At 41.3% G+C, this 20113-nt stretch overlaps 1 protein-coding gene across 1 annotated transcript; it reads right to left on the reverse strand.

Moving 5' to 3' along the window:
• Positions 1 to 14756: 14756 nt before the first annotated feature.
• On the reverse strand, positions 14757 to 19403 carry LOC120056690 (beta-crystallin A1-like). Its single transcript, XM_039004897.1, has 4 exons — positions 18832 to 19403; positions 18409 to 18550; positions 17847 to 17989; positions 14757 to 15333 (listed from the first exon to the last, which is right to left on the reverse strand). The coding sequence occupies exons 1-4, from the start codon at positions 19176 to 19178 to the stop codon at positions 15186 to 15188; spliced, it is 780 nt and encodes a 259-aa protein (XP_038860825.1). The 5' UTR covers positions 19179 to 19403; the 3' UTR covers positions 14757 to 15185.
• Between the last annotated feature and the right edge of the window lie 710 nt (positions 19404 to 20113).

Here is a 20113-nt window from a genome sequence, read left to right on the forward strand (position 1 = left end):
TGCTTAGTGGTGTTGCAGACTCTGGAGCCTTTCAGAACAGGTGTATATATACTGAGATCATGTGACACTTAGATTGCACACAGGTGGACTTAAAAAAACGAATTATGTGACTTCTGAAGGTAATTGGTTGCACCAGATCTTATTTAGGGGCTTCATAGCAAAGGTGGTGAATACATATGCACGCACCACTTTTCATTTTAATTTTAAATTTTAAATTTATTGAAACAAGTAATTTTTTTCATTTCAATTCACCAATTTGGACTATTTTCTGTATGTCCTTGACATGAAATCCAAATAAAAATCAATTTAAATGACAGGTTGTAATGCAACAAAATAGGAAAACTGCCAATGGGGATGAATACTTTTGCAAGGCACTGTATGAGGAAATTATAGTCCTAAAAAAGCTCTCCAGTTTGACTAACAATGATGCGCAGCTCCAGCAATGGCCAATGCGCTCGTGCCAAAAGCTTAACTCTCACAATGCTGTTCGCTCAATGCGTTTATGTGGAAGTTGATAACATGGCAGCCTAAAGACAGATTAGTCTTCTCTTCTCAGCAGGATTAATTTGCTTTCCAGCCTGTGTTTTCCAGCGACTGTAGTTAAATTATAGGCCTACTCCTGCTGTACAGTTATTTCATTTATTTCTGAACAGACAGCAGTAATTCTATGACTTTGGAAAATGTATCTGAATTTATCAGGGGTGCTGTGGAATCTTCAGCAACCTTCCCGTGGCTATGAGCCTTTAAGGAAATGTATTATGAAGTGCAACGCTGGAGAGATGAGTTGCAGACGCATGTCTATCAGAGTAGAGAGAGGGAGAAAGATAATAGAAAGTGCATCTCATTCTAGTTCTGTGAGATATACAGGCGCGCTTCTCTCACCACAGCAATAGCCACTTGTTGGTCTATATGGGCTGCATACAATGTTGTGCAAACCATACACCTGGAGCAGCCCATCACAAATCAATGTTAGAATATCAGGCACTGTTTTCACATTATGTTTTTTAGGGGGCAGCCAGGAGAATTGCAGAGGAGTCGTCTTGAATTAACTCTAATTGCTTTATTCAAATTTTTACATTGCAAACAGTGAATTTGTTGGTGTTGATCGGCTCAAATTAAGCACTGTACTTCGCTGTATATTATTTCAAATATTGGACAAAATGTCAGAGAAGCCCAGGGAAAAAGTATGCAGTTGAAAGTTTTTCAGAGATTTTATTTTACTCACCTTAGGTTACATAGAATGAGTTTTTCACAAGATGATGTGTGTTAGCGATGTAAGGGAGAACCAGGAATTGTCCTACATGCACTGTGGGAATGCCCGGTAGTGCAATCCCTATGGAAAGCAAAGCCTTACATTGCATGGAGGACGGCTTTGGAGTTCCTATATCTAGATTATTCTAGACCAGGATTTCCCAAACTCAGTACTGTATAGCACTTTGTGACATCGGCTGATGTAAAAAGGGCTTTACAAATACATTTTATTGATTGATTGATAAAGGTACATCAAGGAGTACCATGGCCATGAAGTATCACTTATCAGAAAAAAACCTCTCCCTATGTTATTCTTTTTTGTTGGTTTAGCATGTTGGTTTGTCTTTGTTTAACCTTTATTTAACTAGGAAAGTCAGTTAAGAACAAATTCTTATGTACAATGACGGCCTACCCCAGCCAAAACCAGACGACACTGGGCCAATTGTGCACTGTCCTATGGGACTCCCAATCATGGCCAGATGTCATTCAGCCTGGATTTGAACAAGGGACTGTAGTGACACCTCTTGCACTGAGATGCAGGGCCTTAGACCGCTGCGCTACTAGGGAGTCCAAACTTTAAACAAAAACAATTTTACAGATTACTGTATACACTTTATATTCCCTTACACTACCGGTCAAAAGTTTTAGAACACCGACTCAAAGGTTTTTCTTTATTTTTTACTATTTTCTACATTGTAGAATAATAGTGAAGACATCAAAACTATGAAATAACACATATGGAATCATGTAGTAACCAAAAAAGTGTTAAAGAAATGGAAATATATTTTATTTTTGAGATTCTTTAAATAGCCACCCTTTGCCTTGATGACAGCTTTCCAGTTTCATGAGGTAGTCACCTGGAATGCATTTCAATTAACTGGTGTGTCTTTTTAACTTCTCTAGGGTAGGGGGCAGTATTTTCACGTCCGGATGAAAAGCGTGCCCAGAGTAAACTGCCTGCTACCCAGGCACAGATGCTAGGATATGCATATTATTAGTAGATTTGGATAGAAAACACTCTGACGTTTCTAAAACTGTTTGAATGATGTCTGTGAGTATAACAGAACTCATGTGGCAGGGCAAAAACCTGAGAAATAATCCAACCAGGAAGTGGGAAATCTGAGGTTTGTAGTTTTTCAACTCTTTGCTTATCCAAGATACAGTGGAAATGGGGTCATATTGCACTTCCTAAGGCTTCCACTAGATGTCAACAGTCTTTAGAACCTTGTTTGAGGCTTCTACTGTGAGGTGGGGGCGAATGAGAGGGGATTGAGTCAGAGGTCTGCCAGAGAGCCACGAGCTGACCATGAGCGTTCACGTGATAGTTAGCTTGCGTTCCATTGCATTTCTGAAGACAAAGGAATTCTCTGGTTGGAACATTATTGAAGATTTATGTTAAAAACATCCTAAAGATTGATTCTATACATCGTTTGACATGTTTCTATGGACTGTAACGGAACTTTTTGAGTTTTCGTCTGCACCTAGTGATCGCGCGTCATGAATTTTGATTACTGGGCTAAACGCGCAAACAAAAAGGAGGTATTTGGACATAAATGATGGACTTCATCGAACAAAACAAACACTGTTGAACTGGGATTCCTGGGAGTGCATTCTGATGAAGATCATCAAAGGTTAGTGAATATTTATAATGCTATTTCTGACTTCTGTTGACTACACAACATGGTGGATATCTGTTTGGGTTGTGTTGGTCTGTGAGCGCTGTACTCAGATTATTGCATGGTGTGCTTTTTCCGTAAAGTTTTTTTGAAATCTGACACAGTGGTTGCATTAAGGAGAAGTGGATCTAAAATTTCATGCATAACAGTTGTATCTTTTAGCAATGTTTATTATGAGTATTTCTGTAAATTGATGTGGCTCTCTGCAAAATCACCGGATGTTTTGGAACTACTGAACATGACGCGCCAATGTAAACTCAGATTTTTGGATATAAATATGAACTTTACCGAACAAGACATACATGTATTGTGTAACATGAAGTCCTATGACTGTCATCTGATGAAGATCATCAAAGGTTAGTGATTCATTTTATCTATATTTCTGCTTTTTGTGACTCCTCTCTTTGGCTGGGAAAATGGCTGTTTTTCTGTGACTTAGCTCTGACCTAACATAATCGTTTGGTGTGCTTTTTTCGTAAAGCCTTTTTGAAATCGGACACTGTGGCTGGATTTACAACAAGCGTATCTTTAAAATGTTCTATAATACTTGTATGTTTGAGGAATTTTAATTATGGGATTTCTGTTGTTTTGAATTTGGCGCCCTGCAGTTTCACTGGCTGTTGACGAGGTGAGACGCTACCGTCCCACATATCCTAGAGAGGTTAAAGGTTAATCATTTGTGGAATTTCTTTCCTTCTTAATGCGTTTGAGCCTCTCAGTTGTGTTGTGACAAGGTAGGGGGGTATACAGAAGATAGCCGACCAAGTCCATATTATGGCAAGAAAAGCTCAAATAAGCAAAGAGAAACAACAGTCCATCATTACTTTAAGACATGAAGGTCAGTCAATATGGAACATTTCAAGAACCTTGAAAGTTTCTTCAAGTGCAGTTATAAAACTATCAAGAGCTATGAAGATATTGGCTCTCATGAGGCCCGCCACAGGAATGGAAGACACAGTTACCTCTGCTGTAGAGGATAAGTTCATTAGAGTTACCAGCCTCAGAAATTGCAGCCCAAATAAATGTTTCACAGAATTCAAGTAACAGACACATCTCAACATCAACTGTTCAGAGGAAACTGTGTGAATCAGGCCTTCATGGTCGAATTGCTGCAAAGAAACCACTACTAAATAACACCAATAAGAAGAAGAGACTTGCTTGGGTCAAGAAACACGAGCAATGGACAATAGACCGGTGGAAATTTGTACTTTGGTCTGGAGTTCAAATTTGAGGTTTTTGGTTCCAACCACCTTCTCTTTTGGATGAACGGATGATCTTCGCATGGGTAAAGCATGGAAAAGGAGGTGTTATGGTGTGGGGGTGCTTTGCTGGTGACACTGTCTGTGGTTTATTTAGAATTCAAGGCACACTTACCCAGCATGGCTACCACAGCATTCCTCAGCGATACGCCATCCCATCTGGTTTGGGCTTAGTTGGACTACCATTTGTTTTTCAACAGGACAATGATCCAACACACCTCCAGGCTGTATGGAGTGCTGCATCAGATGACCTGGCCTCCACAATCCCCTGACCTCAACCAAATTGAGATGGTCTGGAATGAGTATGTGCGTGTGTTTGTGCCTGTGTGTGTCTCTTCACAGTCTCCGCTGTTCCATAAGGTGTATTTTTATCTGTTTTTTAAATCAGATTATACTGCTTGCATCAGTTACCTGTTGTGGAATAGAGTTCCATGTAGTCATGGCTCTATGTAGTACTGTGTGCCTCCCATAGTCTGTTCTGGACTTGGGGATTGTGAAGAGACCTATGGTTGCATGTCTTGTGGGGTATGCATGGCTGTCCAAGCTGTGTGCTAGTAGTTTAAACAGACAGCTCATGCATTCAGCATGTCAAAACTTCATACAAAAAAAGTAGTGATCTCCTCTACTTTGAGCCATGAGAGATTGACATGCATTCTATTAATGTTAGCTCTCCGTGTACATTTACGGGCCAGCCGTGCTGCCCTGTTCTGAGACAATTGAAATTTTCAGACCACACTACTGAACAGTAGTCCAGGTGTGACAAAAATAGGGCTTGTAGGACCTGCCTTGTTGATAGTGCTGAACCTTTTCTCAATAGGGGGTGCTGTTTTCACTTTGTAAAAATTTTGTTCCCAAATTAAACGGCCTCGTACTCAATTCTTGCTCGTACAATATGCATATTATTATTACTATTGGATAGAAAACACTCTCTAGTTTCTAAAACCGTTTGAATTATATCTGTGAGTAAAACAGAACTCAAGTTGGAGCAAACTTCCTGTGAGGAAGTGAGAAATCTGAAATCAGGCAGGCTGTTCTGGGGTCAGTTTATTAATTTGCATGTCTTCTATTGGTCGACATGCACTGCATACGCCTTCCCCTAGATGTCAGCAAATAGTGAGAATTGGAATGGAGTTGCTAGGCAGATCTGAGGCCATATAAAGGGTCTTAGAACGTGGGGTGCAGTCTTTTCAACATTCGCCATGACGCAAGACAGACCTCAGGATGGCGTTCTGGAAAGCTCCCGTTATAGGCCTTAGATATATCCGGCTCTGATTTTATTCGATATAGGTGTTAAAGACATCATAATGTTGTTATTTTAAACCGAGTTATCTTCTTCTGGCTGCAAGCCCGAGGCCGCCCACAATATGACAACAGCCACTTCAAGTGCAGGGCGCGAAATTCTAAATATATTTTTTAGAAATATTTAACTTTCACACATTAATAAGTCCAATACAGCAAATGAAAGGTACACATCTTGTGAATCCAGCCAACATGTCCGATTTTTAAAATGTTTTACAGCGAAAACAGCACGTATATTTATGTTAGCTCACCACCAAATACAAAAAAGGACAGACATTTTTCACAGCACAGGTAGCATGCACAAAGCCAACCTAACTAACCAAGAACCAACCAAACTAACCAACAAACAACTTCATCAGATGACAGTCTTATAACATGTTATTCAATAAATCTATGTTTTGTTCGAAAAATGTGCATATTTCAGGTATAAATCATAGTTTACATTGCAGCTACAATCAGAAATTGCACCGAAAGCAGACAGAATAATTACAGACACCAACGTCAAATACCTAAATACTCATCATAAAACATTTCTGAAGAATACATAGTGTACAGCAAATGAAAGACAGGCATCTTGTGATTCCAGCCAATATTTCCGATTTATTAAGTGTTTTACAGCAAAAACACAATATAGCGTTATATTAGCTTACCACAATAGCCAGAAACACAAGCCATTTCCCAGCAGCAAAAGTTAGCGATCGTAACAAACCAGTAAAAGATATATAATTTTTGACTAACCTTGATATGCTTCATCAGATGACAGTCCTATAACATCAGGTTATACATACACTTATGTTTTGTTCGAAAATGTGCATATTTAGAGCTGAAATCAGTGGTTATACATTGTGCTAACGTAGCTACTTTTTCCCACAACGTCCGGATTTTTTTCTGACACTTTTTCTGACACACATATTCTGACCAAATAGCTATTCATAAACATAACTAAAAAATACATGTTGTATAGGAAATGATAGATACACTAGTTCTTAATGCAATCGCCGTGTTAGAATTCTAAAAATAACTTCATTACGACATAAGGCTTACGTTATGGCGACCGAGTGCCCAAAACCTGGGCGCAAAACTAATAGTACACAGTTCGACAGATATATGAAATAGCATCATAAAATGGGTCCTACTTTTGCTGATCTTCCATCAGAATGTTGTACAAGGTGTCCTTTGTCAAGAACAATCGTTGTTTGGATTTAGAACGTCCTTTTTCCCTCTTGAATTAGCAAGCGCACTAGCCAAGTGGCGCGAAGCTCTCCTTTCTGAACAAAGGCACACAACGCAACACGCCTAACGTCCCGAATAAATTTCAAAAATCTAATAAAACTATATTGAAAAAACATACTTTACGATGATATTGTCACATGTATCAAATAAAATCAAAGCCGGAGATAGTAATCGCCTGTAACGAAAGCTTTTCAGAAGGCAATTCCAGGTCCAACCTCGCGCCTTCCTGAAAACAGGAAATGGGTGACACGTCATTCCAAGACGATTTATTCCAACTCAGACCAAGATAAACACTCCATTTCTTCTCTCACAGCCTCTTGACATCCAGGGGAAGGTGTATGACGTGCATGTATACTAATACGTATCATGCCCATTTATAGGCAGGACCTAGAAGAGAGCATCGATTTCAGATTTTCCACTTCCTGGTCAGGAAGTTTGTACCAAATGAGTTCTGTTTTACTCACAGATATAATTCAAACGGTTTTAGAAACTAGAGAGTGTTTTCTATCCAATAGTAATAATAATATGCATATTGTACGAGCAAGAATTGAGTACGAGGCCGTTTGAAATGGGCACCTTTTATCTGGCTACTCAATACTGCCCCTGCAGCCCAAACAGGTTAATGCAACCGCTGTGTTAGATTTTTAAAATAACTTTAGTACGACATACAGCTTACGTTATAGCGAGACGGCCCCCGCATTGAGGGCGGAAAATATGACTAAACATTTTCAACAGAAATACGAAATAACATCATAAATGGTTCGTACTTTTGATGATCTTCCATCAGAATGCTGTACAAGTTGTCCTTTGTCCAGAATAATCGTTGTTTGGTTGTAGAATGTCCTCTTCTCCTGTCGAATTAGCAACCAAAGCTAGCCATATGGCGCAAACGTGCCCAACTTCACATAACGCAAAGAAAAGAAAATGCCGAAAATCGCAATAAACGTTCAATAAACTGATATAACTCGTTTTAAAATAACTACTTTATGATGTTTTTAACACATATATCAAATAAAATCAGAGCCGGAGATATACCGAAAGCTTTTCAGAACACAATCTGGGGTCCCTTCTCGCGCCTTCCAAGACTATGAAAATTCTGGTCACGTCATTCCAAAAGCTCTTGTTCGGCCTCAGATCAAGCTAGACACCCCATTCCACCTCTCACTGCCTGTTGACATCTAGTGGAAGGCGTATGCAGTGCATGTAGATCCATAGATTTCAGGCAAATTAATAGGAAGGCCCTGGAACAGAGCCTCGATTTCAGATTTTTCACTTCCTGATAGGAAGTTTGCTGCAAAATGAGTTCTGTTTTACTCACAGATATAATTCAAACGGTTTTAGAAACTAGAGAGTGTTTTCTATCCAATAGTAATAATAATATGCATATTGTACGAGCAAGAATTGAGTACGAGGCCGTTTAAATTGGGCACAATTTTTTCCCAAAGTGAAAATAGCGCCCCCTATCCCAAAGAAGTTTTAAGGCCACCCATAAAATATACCTCTCTGTTGACAACAGGATATCCAGATACTGACTGTTTGCACTTGGTGGTGTATTGCAACTTTCCACAAGAATGAGCTTTAGGTGAGGGTCGTGAGCCTATATAGAACAAGACGGTCCGCACACTGTTAAAGCTCCAAATTCACTGCTTTATTGACAACGTTTCATTCTGAAACGGATCTTCGTCAGGTCAAACACACTGACTGTTCACATACCAAAATATATACAGTATACAATAGCTGTAGGATCAACAGAGGCATTCAGGAGAGTTAGAGGGACATAAATTAGATTACTTACATTGTGACTTCCAACGCACCTGGGATAATGTACATTTGCTGCTGCTTTACGACTACTCAGCAACACAATGGTAGGGGTTATTTGAGCTGGGCTTGGGTCATTGATAAGTAATTTTCTCAAAGCAGCCTTGAAATGTGTGGACAGTGTCCCGGAGCCAAGATGATTTCGATGGACTCCATCATTCCTGTAGAGCATCTTCTGCTTCCAGAATGTGTCAAAGTTATCTATTAAAGTTATTTCAACAGAGCTACAGTAATCTTGTAGCCAAGTATGTAATGCCTGTAACCTGCTGAATCTTTCACACTCGTGGACCAACAATGGTATCGGACCGGAAATGATTGGTATTTTCTTTTTATCTTTCAGAGCTAGAATCAGTTCTTTAAAATCTATTTACAGCAGTATCGAGCTAGCCTTCCTAATGTCGTTTGACCCCACATGGACTACGACAGCGTCAGCTAACAGCAGCTGTCGTAGAACGGTCCGAAGCAGCCTTGCAATGTCCTGTACTCGTGCTGCAGGATAGAACAGGGTTTATGCTCTGGGAACCGAATGTACTTTGGAAAAAAAGCTACAAGTTATAAACTCAGCAAAAAAAGAAACGTTGTCAACTGCGTTTATTTTCAGCAAACTTAACATGTGTAAATATTTGTATGAACATAACAAGATTCAACAACTGAGACAGAAACTGAACAAGTTCCACAGATATGTGACTAACAGAAATTGAATAATGTGTCCCTGAACAAGGGGGAGGGTTAAAATCAAAAGTAACAGTCAGTATCTGGTGTGGCCACCAGCTGCATTAAGTACTGCAGTGCATCCGACAGACGTCGGGCGAGGGGCCTTCAGTACCTCGTGGACTGGGAGGGGTATGGTCCGGAGGAGAGATGCTGGGTTCCGGTGGAAGACGTGTTGGATCCTTCTATGCTGCGAGATTTCCACCATCTCCATCCGGATCGCCCTGCGCCTCTCCCTCCGGGTCGTCCCCGAGGTCGGTGGACGACCTGCCGCACATCAGGGGGGGGGGGGGGGTACTGTCACGACTTCCGCCGAAGTCGGTCCCTCTCCTTGTTCGGGCGATGTTTGGCGGTCGACGTCACCGACCTTCTAGCCATCACTGATCCATTTTTCATTTTCCATTGGTTTTGTCTTGTCTTCCTTCACACCTGGTTCCAATCCCATCAATTACATGTTGTGTATTTAATCCTCTGTTTCCCCTCATGTCCTTGTCGGAGATTGTTTGATTGTATGTGTTGTGCAAGTTATGTGTTGGTGTGCGACGGGTTTTGAACCCACTTTTGTTATTTTATATATTTTAGTTTTTGGAGTTTTGTTAGCACTTATTAAACGACTCCGTTTATACCAAGTTTGTTCTCCTGCGCCTGACTTCCCTGCCACCAACACGCACCCATTACACCCGAGTCCCACCAATGAGTCCGTACCACACCAATTTAGTTGATTATTTATTTACTAGCAAGCTAAAATGATAATATAAGATACACATAAACACAGTCTAGGCCATTGACTAGAACTTGACACGTGTTACCCAAAATGAGGATTCAAAAGAGAGAGAGAGAGAAAGTACACGAGAGAAATATACATTTGGGTGCATTTGTCAGCTATGCTTATTTTAACCCTAACCTTGCCCCGAACTGCCGGTCTCTTGTTGGTCAGAATATAATGATGTAATTACGTGTAGAAGGTCTCCGATGGGGGTCTCTGCATGGACCATTTCGGCTTCTCGGATGACGCACTTCTCTGGTTACAGGGTGTAACACTCTGGTTGTCCTCACGATGCCAGTGTCCTTTGTCTTAGTGGTCTGTTTCCTCACCCTTGTTCTGAAGTGGGCAGAGCTCAAGGAAGTAGGCCAGTGTTTTTGAGAGATGAGCCCAGATTGCAGAAGGGTCATCCGCATAGAAGAGCTCAGTGAGCAAAGTGAAACGGTATCATTTGTGGTATGTCCAACACAGGTGTGGAGGGTCACCTGTATGTGAGAATCACCAACGTGAACTGCCTGGATTTCACTGGTGTATTTACACAGGTAGTTCTCTCAGTGGCACAACTTTGGTTTTAGAAGTGGGGGGGGGGGATAATTATTATAATTTGTTTTATCCAGTCGGATAAACACTCCAAACAGCCTACCTGCCCGCTCGGAGATGTTTGCATGGTCCTAAAGCACACTGTTGCTCATTTTGTATCACATTCAAATGATAAAACTGGAGGTGACAAAAATGCAATTTCAGAATGTGAGGGGGACATGTCCCCACCATCCCCAGTGAAAGTTGCGACCCTGAGTTCTCTGCAAAGTCAATATGCATGATGATCTCCTCTTTCCGCAGATTCTCTTTTAATTCTCTCAGATGGGAGTATTGGTGTTGAATGTTGTAGTGGGGCAAAAAAGTATTTAGTCAGCCACCAATTGTGCAAGTTCTCCCACTTAAAAATATAAGGGAGGCCTGTAATTTTCATCATAGGTACACTTCAACCATGACATACAAAATGAGAAAAAAAAATCCAGAAAATCACATTGTAGGATTTTTTATGAATTTATTTGCAAATTATGGTGGAAAATAAGTATTTGGTCACCTACAAACAAGCAAGATTTCTGGCTCTCACAGACCTGTAACTTCTTCTTTAAGAGGCTCCTCTGTCCTCCACTCGTTACCTGTATTAATGGCACCTGTTTGAACTTGTTATCAGTATAAAAGACACCTGTCCACAACCTCAAACAGTCACACTCCAAACTCCACTATGGCCAAGACCAAAGAGCTGTCAAAGGACACCAGAAACAAAATTATAGACCTGCACCAGGCTGGGAAGACTGAATCTGCAATAGGTAAGCAGCTTGGTTTGAAGAAATCAACTGTGGGAGCAATTATTAGGAAATGGAAGACATACATTACCACTCATAATCTCCCTCGATCTGGGGCTCCACGCAAGATCTCACCCCGTGGGGTCAAAATGATCACAAGAACGGTGAGCAAAAATCCCAGAACATGGGGGGACCTAGTGAATGACCTGCAGAGAGCTGGGACCAAAGTAACAAAGCCTACCATCAGTAACACACTACGCCGCCAGGGACTCAAATCCTGCAGTGCCAGACGTGTCCCCCTGCTTAAGCCAGTACATGTCCAGGCCCGTCTGAAGTTTGCTAGAGAGCATTTGGATGGTCCAGAAGAAGATTGGGAGAATGTCATATGGTCAGATGAAACCAAAATAGAACTTTTTGGTAAAAACTCAACTCGTCGTGTTTGGAGGACAAAGAATGCTGAGTTGCATCCAAAGAACACCATACCTACTGTGAAGCATGGGGGTGGAAACATCATGCTTTGGGGTTGTTTTTCTGCAAAGGGACCAGGGCGACTGATCCGTGTAAAGGAAAGAATGAATGTGGCCATGTATCGTGAGATTTTGAGTGAAAACCTCCTTCTATCAGCAAGGGCATTGAAGATGAAACGTGGCTTGGTCTTTCAGCATGACAATGATCCCAAACACATCGCCCGGGCAACGAAGGAGTGGCTTCGTAAGAAGCATTTCAAGGTCCTGGAGTGGCCTAGCCAGTCTCCAGATCTCAACCCCATAGAAAATCTTTGGAGGGAGTTGAAAGTCCGTGTTGCCCAGCAACAGCCCCAAAACATCACTGCTCTAGAGGAGATCTGCATGGAGGAATGGGCCAAAATACCAGCAACAGTGTGTGAAAACCTTGTGAAGACTTACAGAAAACGTTTGACCTCTGTCATTGCCAACAAAGGGTATATAACAAAGTATTGAGATAAACTTTTGTTATTGACCAAATACTTATTTTCCACCATCATTTGCAAATAAATTCATTAAAAATCCTACAATGTGATTTTCTGGATTTTTCTTTCTCATTTTGTCTGTCATAGTTGAAGTGTACCTATGATGAAAATTACAGGCCTCTCTCATCTTTTTAAGTGGGAGAACTTGCACAATTGGTGGCTGACTAAATACTTTTTTGCCCCACTGTATATACTGTACTCTATATCATCTACTGCATCTTGCCATCTTTATGTAATACATGTATCACTCGCCACTTTAAACTATGCACTTTTATGTTTACATACCCTACATTACTCATCTCATAGGTATATACTGTACTCGATACCATCTACTGCATCTTGCCTATGCCGTTCTGTACCATCACTCATTCATATACCTTTATGTACATACTCTTTATCCCTTTACACTTGCGTGTATAAGGTAGTAGTTGTGGAATTGTTAGGTTAGATTACTCGTTGGTTATTACTGCATTGTCGGAACTAGAAGCACAAGCATTTCGCTACACTCGCATTAACATCTGCTAACCATGTGTATGTGACAAATAATATTTGATTTGACTGAGTTGGCAACCTGGTCCCTAACACAGAGGTGAAGTGGCCTCTGCAACTGGACAATGGGGTCAGGTTGAAGCGGGGTATGGTAGCCTATCTCAGCAGTAAAAGGCCTCAAAGTCTGTGTCTCTCCCAGGGCCAGAGAGAGGGTTAAGGAGAGTGTCACACCCTGATCTGTTTCACCTGTGCTCGTTATTGTCTCCACCCCCTCCAGGTGTCGCTTGTTTTCCCCAGTGTATTTATCCCTGTGTTTCCTGTCACTCTGTGCCAGTTTGTCTTGTATGTCCAAGCCTACCAGCGGTTTTCCCATTTTCCTGCTTTGCCTTTTCTCCTTTTTTTAGTACATTTACATTTACATTTAAGTCATTTAGCAGACCCTCTTATCCAGAGCGACTTACAAATTGGTGCATTCACCTTATGATATCCAGTGGAACAACCACTTTACAATAGTGCATCTAAATCTTTTAAGGGGGGGGGGGTTAGAAGGATTACTTTATCCTATCCTAGGTATTCCTTAAAGAGGTGGGGTTTCAGGTGTCTCCGGAAGGTGGTGATTGTCATCCCGATTGTCATCCCGGATTGCCATTAGTCATCCCGGTTTTGACCCTTGCCTGTTCTGGACTCTGTACCCGCCTGCCTGACCATTCTGCCTGCCCTGACCTCGAACCTGCCTGCCACTCTGTACCTCCTGAACTCTGATCTGGTTATGACCTTTTGCCTGTCCACGACCATTTTCTTGATTATTCCCTTTTGGATTTATTCAACATCTTAAACTCCAACCATCTGCCTCCTGTGTCTGCATTGGGGTCTCGCCTAGTGTCATGATAGAGAGAGGGTTTTTGACACCTAATCTTGAAGACCAAGGGGTATTTAATTATTTGGAATGACTGGAAATCTGAAAGACATTGGTTTTTAATGTAAATATATTTAGCCTAATCATTGTATTATCTGTATTGAAGTAGAAAGCAAAGGTTTAGAAGCCTACATAACCCTTGAAGTAAAATGCAACATCCATTTATGGCCATATAAACTCTAACATTGATTTATATTGAAATAGATGTCATTCAATTGGTAATATTCATTTTTGTCTTCTAATGCCGCTTAAGGGGAAAGTAATCTGAAAGGAATTAGATGACATTACTGAGTTTGGGTAATTCAAATGTAACGTTACTGACTACAATTTTGGACAGGTAACTACTAACTGTAACAGATTACATTTAGAAAGTAACCTGCCCAATCCACAGGAGGTTGATGGCACCCTAATTGGTAATGGCTGGAGCGGAATTAGTGGAATGGTATCAAATACATGATGCCATTCCAGCCATTATTATGACCAACCCTCCCCTCAGCAGCTTCTACTGACCGAAACCTGCACTCACACATCTTCAGCATAAGCCAAGCTACGTTACATATAGCGGTACTCTTCAGCCCTACAGTAAGTGCTCAATACTCTGTCCGTACGTAAATGAACACACATTTCTTCGGGCACTGTCCAAACAGCAATACTCTCAGCTATAACTGCATGCTATACCGAAACAGCAGAGTTTGGCTCCCCGCCACTCCACACAGTGTCCTCGATGCAATGGTTCCCCAAACCAAGAGAACAGGGTTTGCTACCCGGCAAGTGAGTCCTTTCTCACTTGCACCTGCGCAGTTCCCCCCAGTTACCCTCAAGCAGGTGAATGAATAAGTGCTTGGCCATATGGTCTATAAACTCTGTTTATCACGGTACTATATTCCCATGTCCAAGCCTCATCTGTCTCTAGCCTCTTTCCCCCATATCTGTGTGTGTGGGTGGGAAGTGCAGGACAAACAAACACAGTTACACAACTACAAGCCAGTCGTTGTCTCGTTTCTCTCTCTTTCTTTTGCTTGTTCTCTTTATTCGTCAGTCTCATACAATGTTTTACCATCACAACTACAGTGACAGGCAATAGTGATGATGATGATGAAGAAGAAGCTGATGATAATGATGATGTCGTGGACGAAGAGGAGCAAAAAAGGTTTGGCGTTCCAGCCTCCGGGAGGTGTCGAGGATTCATTACTCTTTCTCTCATCTCTGTCATTCCCTCTGTCTTTCAATTCGTTCTTCCTTTGGTTTTTCATGATGGTTTAAAAAAATAAGTGCCGTGAACATGTGACTTCGCCGGTAAGCACCTGAGGCCCGGCCCGCAATCCTGCCTGGACTAGCTGGACCAGCGGAACCAGGATGGGCGAGGGAGAGAAGGTGGAGTAGTAGGAGAGGGGAGAGAAGAGAGGGATGAGGAGTAGGAAGTAGAAGAAGAGGAGGAGTGGAGGAGGGATGAAGAAGGTGTTTCCTGCTCAGTGCTGAATCCTCCTGATGGACTGGATCTGAGGGGTCTGGGCGTGGGAGCCAAACTCACGGTAACACTTGTACTCTCCTCCGTGGCAGTCACACTCCATGATGTACTGGTGGCCACGGTAGCCGGGGAACTGGTAGCACACGAAGCTAGAGGGAGAGAAGAGAACAGGTCAATCAGATACACTGTTACTGTGAGGTAAGTCAGAGTGGGCCATGGGAATGAGGATGAGAATCAACTTGGCAATAGGACAGAGTATTGCAGGCAATAAAAGTGTAAAAATTATTACAGTGTAGTGTATTATTGGAGTGGCAGCTTCAGGTTTGAAATGATAGAGTAAAGGTTGGCCAGCTGTAGTAGTGCAGTAGAAGTAGTAGTGGTATTGGTATTAGTGTTGTAGTAGTAGTAGTGCAGAAGTAGTAGTTGTAGTAGTAGTATTGGTATTAGTGGTGTAGTAGTAGTAGTAGTGCAGTAGTAGTGGTAGTAGTAGTATTGGTATTAGTGTTGCAGTAGTAGTAGTGCAGAAGTAGTAGTAGTAGTAGTATTGGTATTAGTGTTGCAGTAGTAGTAGTGCAGACGTAGTAGTAGTAGTCGTATTGGTATTAATGTTGTAGTAGTAGTAGTGCAGTAGTTGCAGTAGTAGTAGTAGTATTGGTGTTAGTGTAGTAGTAGTGCAGTAGTAGTAGTAGTAGTAGTAGTATTGGTGTTAGTGTAGTAGTAGTGCAGTAGTAGTAGTAGTAGTAGTATTGGTTTTAGTGTAGTAGTAGTAATAGTAGTGTAGTCAGTAGTAGTAGTGTTGTAGTTGAAGTAGTAGTAGTAGTGTAGCAGTAGTAGTAGTAGTAGTAGTAGTAGTAGTAGTAGTGTAGTGGTAGTATTAGTGTAGAAGTATTAGTAGTAGTAGTGTTATCGTATTATTATTATTATTATTAGTAGTAGTAGTAGTGTTTTAGTAGTGCTGTAGTAGTAGTTGTAGTGTTGTTGTTGTAGTAGTAGTGTTGTAGTAGTAACAGTTATTATTATTAGTAGAGATTTGTCTGTGTCAGTAGTGTACTAGTAGTAGTAGCAGTAGTAGTAGTAACAGTCAGTATTAGTAGTAGATGTCGGTCTGTGTCAGTAGTGTACTAGTAGTAGTAGCAGTAGTAGAAGTAACAGTTATTATTATTAGTAGAGATTTGTCTGTGTCAGTAGTGTACTAGTAGTAGTAGCAGTAGTAGTAGTAACAGTCATTATTAGTAGTAGAGGTCGGTCTGTGTCAGTAGTGTACTAGTAGTAGGAGTAACAGTTATTATTAGCAGTAGAGATTGGTCTGTGTCAGTAGTGTACTAGTAGTAGTAACAGTAGTAGTAGTAACAGTCATTATTAGTAGTAGAGGTCGGTCTGTGTCAGTAGTGTACTAGTAGTAGTAACAGTAGTAGTAGTAACAGTCATTATTAGTAGTAGAGGTCGGTCTGTGTCAGTAGTGTACTAGTAGTAGTAGCAGTAGTAGAAGCAGTTATTATTAGCAGTAGAGATTAGTCTGTGTCAGTAGTGTACTAGTAGTAGTAGCAGAAGTAACAGTTATGATTATAGTAGAGATTGGTCTGTGTCAGTAGTGTACTACTAGTAGTAGTAGCAGTAGTAGAATCAGTTATTATTAGCAGTAGAGATTGGTCTGTGTCAGTAGTGTACTAGTAGTAGTAGCATTAGTAGAATCAGTTATTATTAGCAGTAGAGATTAGTCTGTGTCAGTAGTGTACTACTAGTAGTAGCAGTAGTAGAATCAGTTATTATTAGCAGTAGAGATTGGTCTGTGTCAGTAGTGTACTACTAGTAGTAGTAGCAGTAGTAGAATCAGTTATTATTAGCAGTAGAGATTAGTCTGTGTCAGTAGTGTACTACTAGTAGTAGCAGTAGTAGAATCAGTTATTATTAGCAGTAGAGATTGGTCTGTGTCAGTAGTGTACTACTAGTAGTAGCAGTAGTAGAATCAGTTATTATTAGCAGTAGAGATTGGTCTGTGTCAGTAGTGTACTACTAGTAGTAGCAGTAGTAGAAGCAGTTATTATTAGCAGTAGAGATTGGTCTGTGTCAGTAGTGTACTAGTAGTAGTAGCATTAGTAGAATCAGTTATTATTAGCAGTAGAGATTAGTCTGTGTCAGTAGTGTACTACTAGTAGTAGCAGTAGTAGAATCAGTTATTATTAGCAGTAGAGATTGGTCTGTGTCAGTAGTGTACTACTAGTAGTAGTAGCAGTAGTAGAATCAGTTATTATTAGCAGTAGAGATTAGTCTGTGTCAGTAGTGTACTACTAGTAGTAGCAGTAGTAGAATCAGTTATTATTAGCAGTAGAGATTGGTCTGTGTCAGTAGTGTACTACTAGTAGTAGCAGTAGTAGAAGCAGTTATTATTAGCAGTAGAGATTGGTCTGTGTCAGTAGTGTACTAGTAGTAGTAGCAGTAGAAGAAGCAGTTATTATTAGCAGTAGAGATTAGTCTGTGTCAGTAGTGTACTAGTAGTAGTAGTACAAGTAGTAGTAGAGTAGTAGTAGTATTTCAGTTGTAGTTAAAGCTGAGTGAATAGATGGTTCAGCTGCAATTGTGCACTTGTAGTAATAGCAGAAGTAGCAGTGGTAGTATATTTAGCGTGAAGTGGCAATGTCCATGTCATGGCATTAGTACTTACGCTCCGCTCTGGATGTGCATGGATCCAACCTCGTTGTTGAACCAGCCCATGGCCTGCAGGGAGGGGTAGTCATCACACATCTCAAACTGGCGACCAATCATGTTCTCCTTCTCATAGATGGTCATACGGGACTCCTTGTGGCTCTGAGAGAGAGAGAGAGAGAGAGATAGAGAGAAGGGATGAAGAGAGAGACATTTTAAGCAGCAGTTTACATTATTATAGTATTTCATGTATTGTTGTTGATAATTGAGTGCATCATAAGGTTATACAATATTATGCAATGTGAATAATATGGTAACCTTTGCATGATAATGACATAGAATGTTATGTTGTCTTGAGTTGTTATAGTAAAAGGTAATACAATGTGATTTGATGCATTGTAGATAATGTTGATAATGATAGTAATGTGATGATCCATGATAATGTGGGATGGGACAGTATTGTATGTTGTAATATTCCCTATATAGGCTACTACTTTTGACCAGAGCCCTAAGGGCCCTGGTCAAAAGTAGTGCAGTATATAGGGAATAAGGTGCCATAATGGATGCATTTAAGGGCTCACAGCGGAGCAGATGGGTCTGAACGAGATCATCCTCTCGATACGGTAGGAGTTGCTGCCGCTGTAGGCCTCAAAACGGGGGTAGTCTCCCTTCTCCAGGACAAACTGCTGGCCACAGAAACTGGAGTGCTCATACCCAACCCAGCTAGAGGGAGGCAAAAGGAGGGATACAGGGAGGGAATGATGGAGGGAGAGAAAGGGAGATGGAAAGAGGGAAACAGTGATGGAGAGAGATGTAATGACAGAGAGGGCGATGTAGGGAGAAAGAAAGGAAGGTAGGGGAGAGAGAAAGAAAGAGAGAAATTACAGAAGAGATGACTAAGGAGAGAGAGAAAGATTAGTCAGTGCCCACATTGGCTCATGTTAGCCTGCTGGAAAAGCCTCCTAAGTCTTCCATGTTTTGGGAAAAGTTTTGGGACTACTTACGCTCCACACTCGATCTTCAGGGAGCGGATGTTCTCCATGCCACACTCCATGATGTTCTGGCAGCAGGCGGTGAACTCCACACGCTTTCCCTGGAAGTACTCCTGGTCGTACACTGTGATCTTCCATGGGCCCATGGGCATGGGGTTCACAGGGTTCATTGGGTTGGTCAGAGCCATTATGTCCTTCTGTCTCAGTGCTGAAATGGAGAGAGAGAGATAGGAGAGAGGGATACAGAGGGAGATATTAACTGAACATATAAATAATGAAGTTAATTCTTGACCAAAACATTTTTTATGCCTACACCAAGAAATCCCACCCTGCCTTGAAGCTCCCAGTGAATGGCCCATACTGGTCCCCTGACCAGTAACTACAGAACAACACAGTTCAATGAACCTTGTGGTAAAGCCTCAGACAGACATGTGCAGGACGCCTGACCAGTTCTATACACCAGGTTCTCCCTGTTCATCTGCTGCTCTACCAAAGCCCTGGTAAGCTCTTTTAAACAAACAGAGTGATCTATGCATGATGACCAGTCATACCTCTGCACTGAAGCTCCCGGTCCTCAATGGTTCTCAGACTATTCTATACCATTCCACCTAAACTGAAGCCTTTCAAAAAATAGTATTCTAATCCTCCAAACAAGATAAGAGAAAAAAACTTATCCTGCTACTAACAGTCTAACAACTCCCAGTCACCACTGGTTCCAGACCCATCATTTGGGAAACATTATTTTATAGTCCCCTGTTCTAATAGCCCTGCGAAGCTCTAGCACACAGACAAATAGAAATCTATGGGCCGGTTTCCGGGACCCAGATCAAGCCTTACGTTTTCAAAAAAACATGCTCAATGGAGAATCTCCAATGAAATAACTTTGTGGTTCATCACTATTTGATAAACATAAAGCTATGTGCCAAGGCCCATCAGATCAGACCTATCCAAACATAGGAGTAAATGAAATCTATTAGATAAACATAAACCTACCTAAAACGTAAGCTGTGTGTTTCGTAGGGTTCCACTAAGCGCTCTGCCAGGGAGGTGTGTGTGTGGGTATATATACACACCTTCGGAGCTAGGGGGTCGGCCACACCTACTTCACTGTCAGCACTTTGCTTTGGGATCCATTGTTACTGGGCCTGAGCCTTCCTGACACACACACACACACACACACACACACACACACACACACACACACACACACACACACACACACACACACACACACACACACACACACACACACACACACACACACACACACACACACACACAGAGACTGACAAAT

Source organism: Salvelinus namaycush, chromosome 12 (genome assembly GCF_016432855.1).
Source record: "Salvelinus namaycush isolate Seneca chromosome 12, SaNama_1.0, whole genome shotgun sequence".
NCBI lineage: Eukaryota > Metazoa > Chordata > Actinopteri > Salmoniformes > Salmonidae > Salvelinus > Salvelinus namaycush.

Excerpts from the sequence above, each read along its gene's own strand:
- LOC120056690 (XM_039004897.1), bottom strand. The coding sequence starts at position 19,178 with ATGGGCCATTCACTGGGAGCTTCAAGGCAGGGTGGGATTTCTTGGTGT. Across the intron at positions 17,990-18,408 it reads TCAGACCCATCTGCTCCGCT|AGCCACAAGGAGTCCCGTAT; the intron begins GTGAGCCCTTAA and ends TCTCTCTCTCAG. Across the intron at positions 15,334-17,846 it reads ATGCACATCCAGAGCGGAGC|CTTCGTGTGCTACCAGTTCC; the intron begins GTAAGTACTAAT and ends CTCTCCCTCTAG.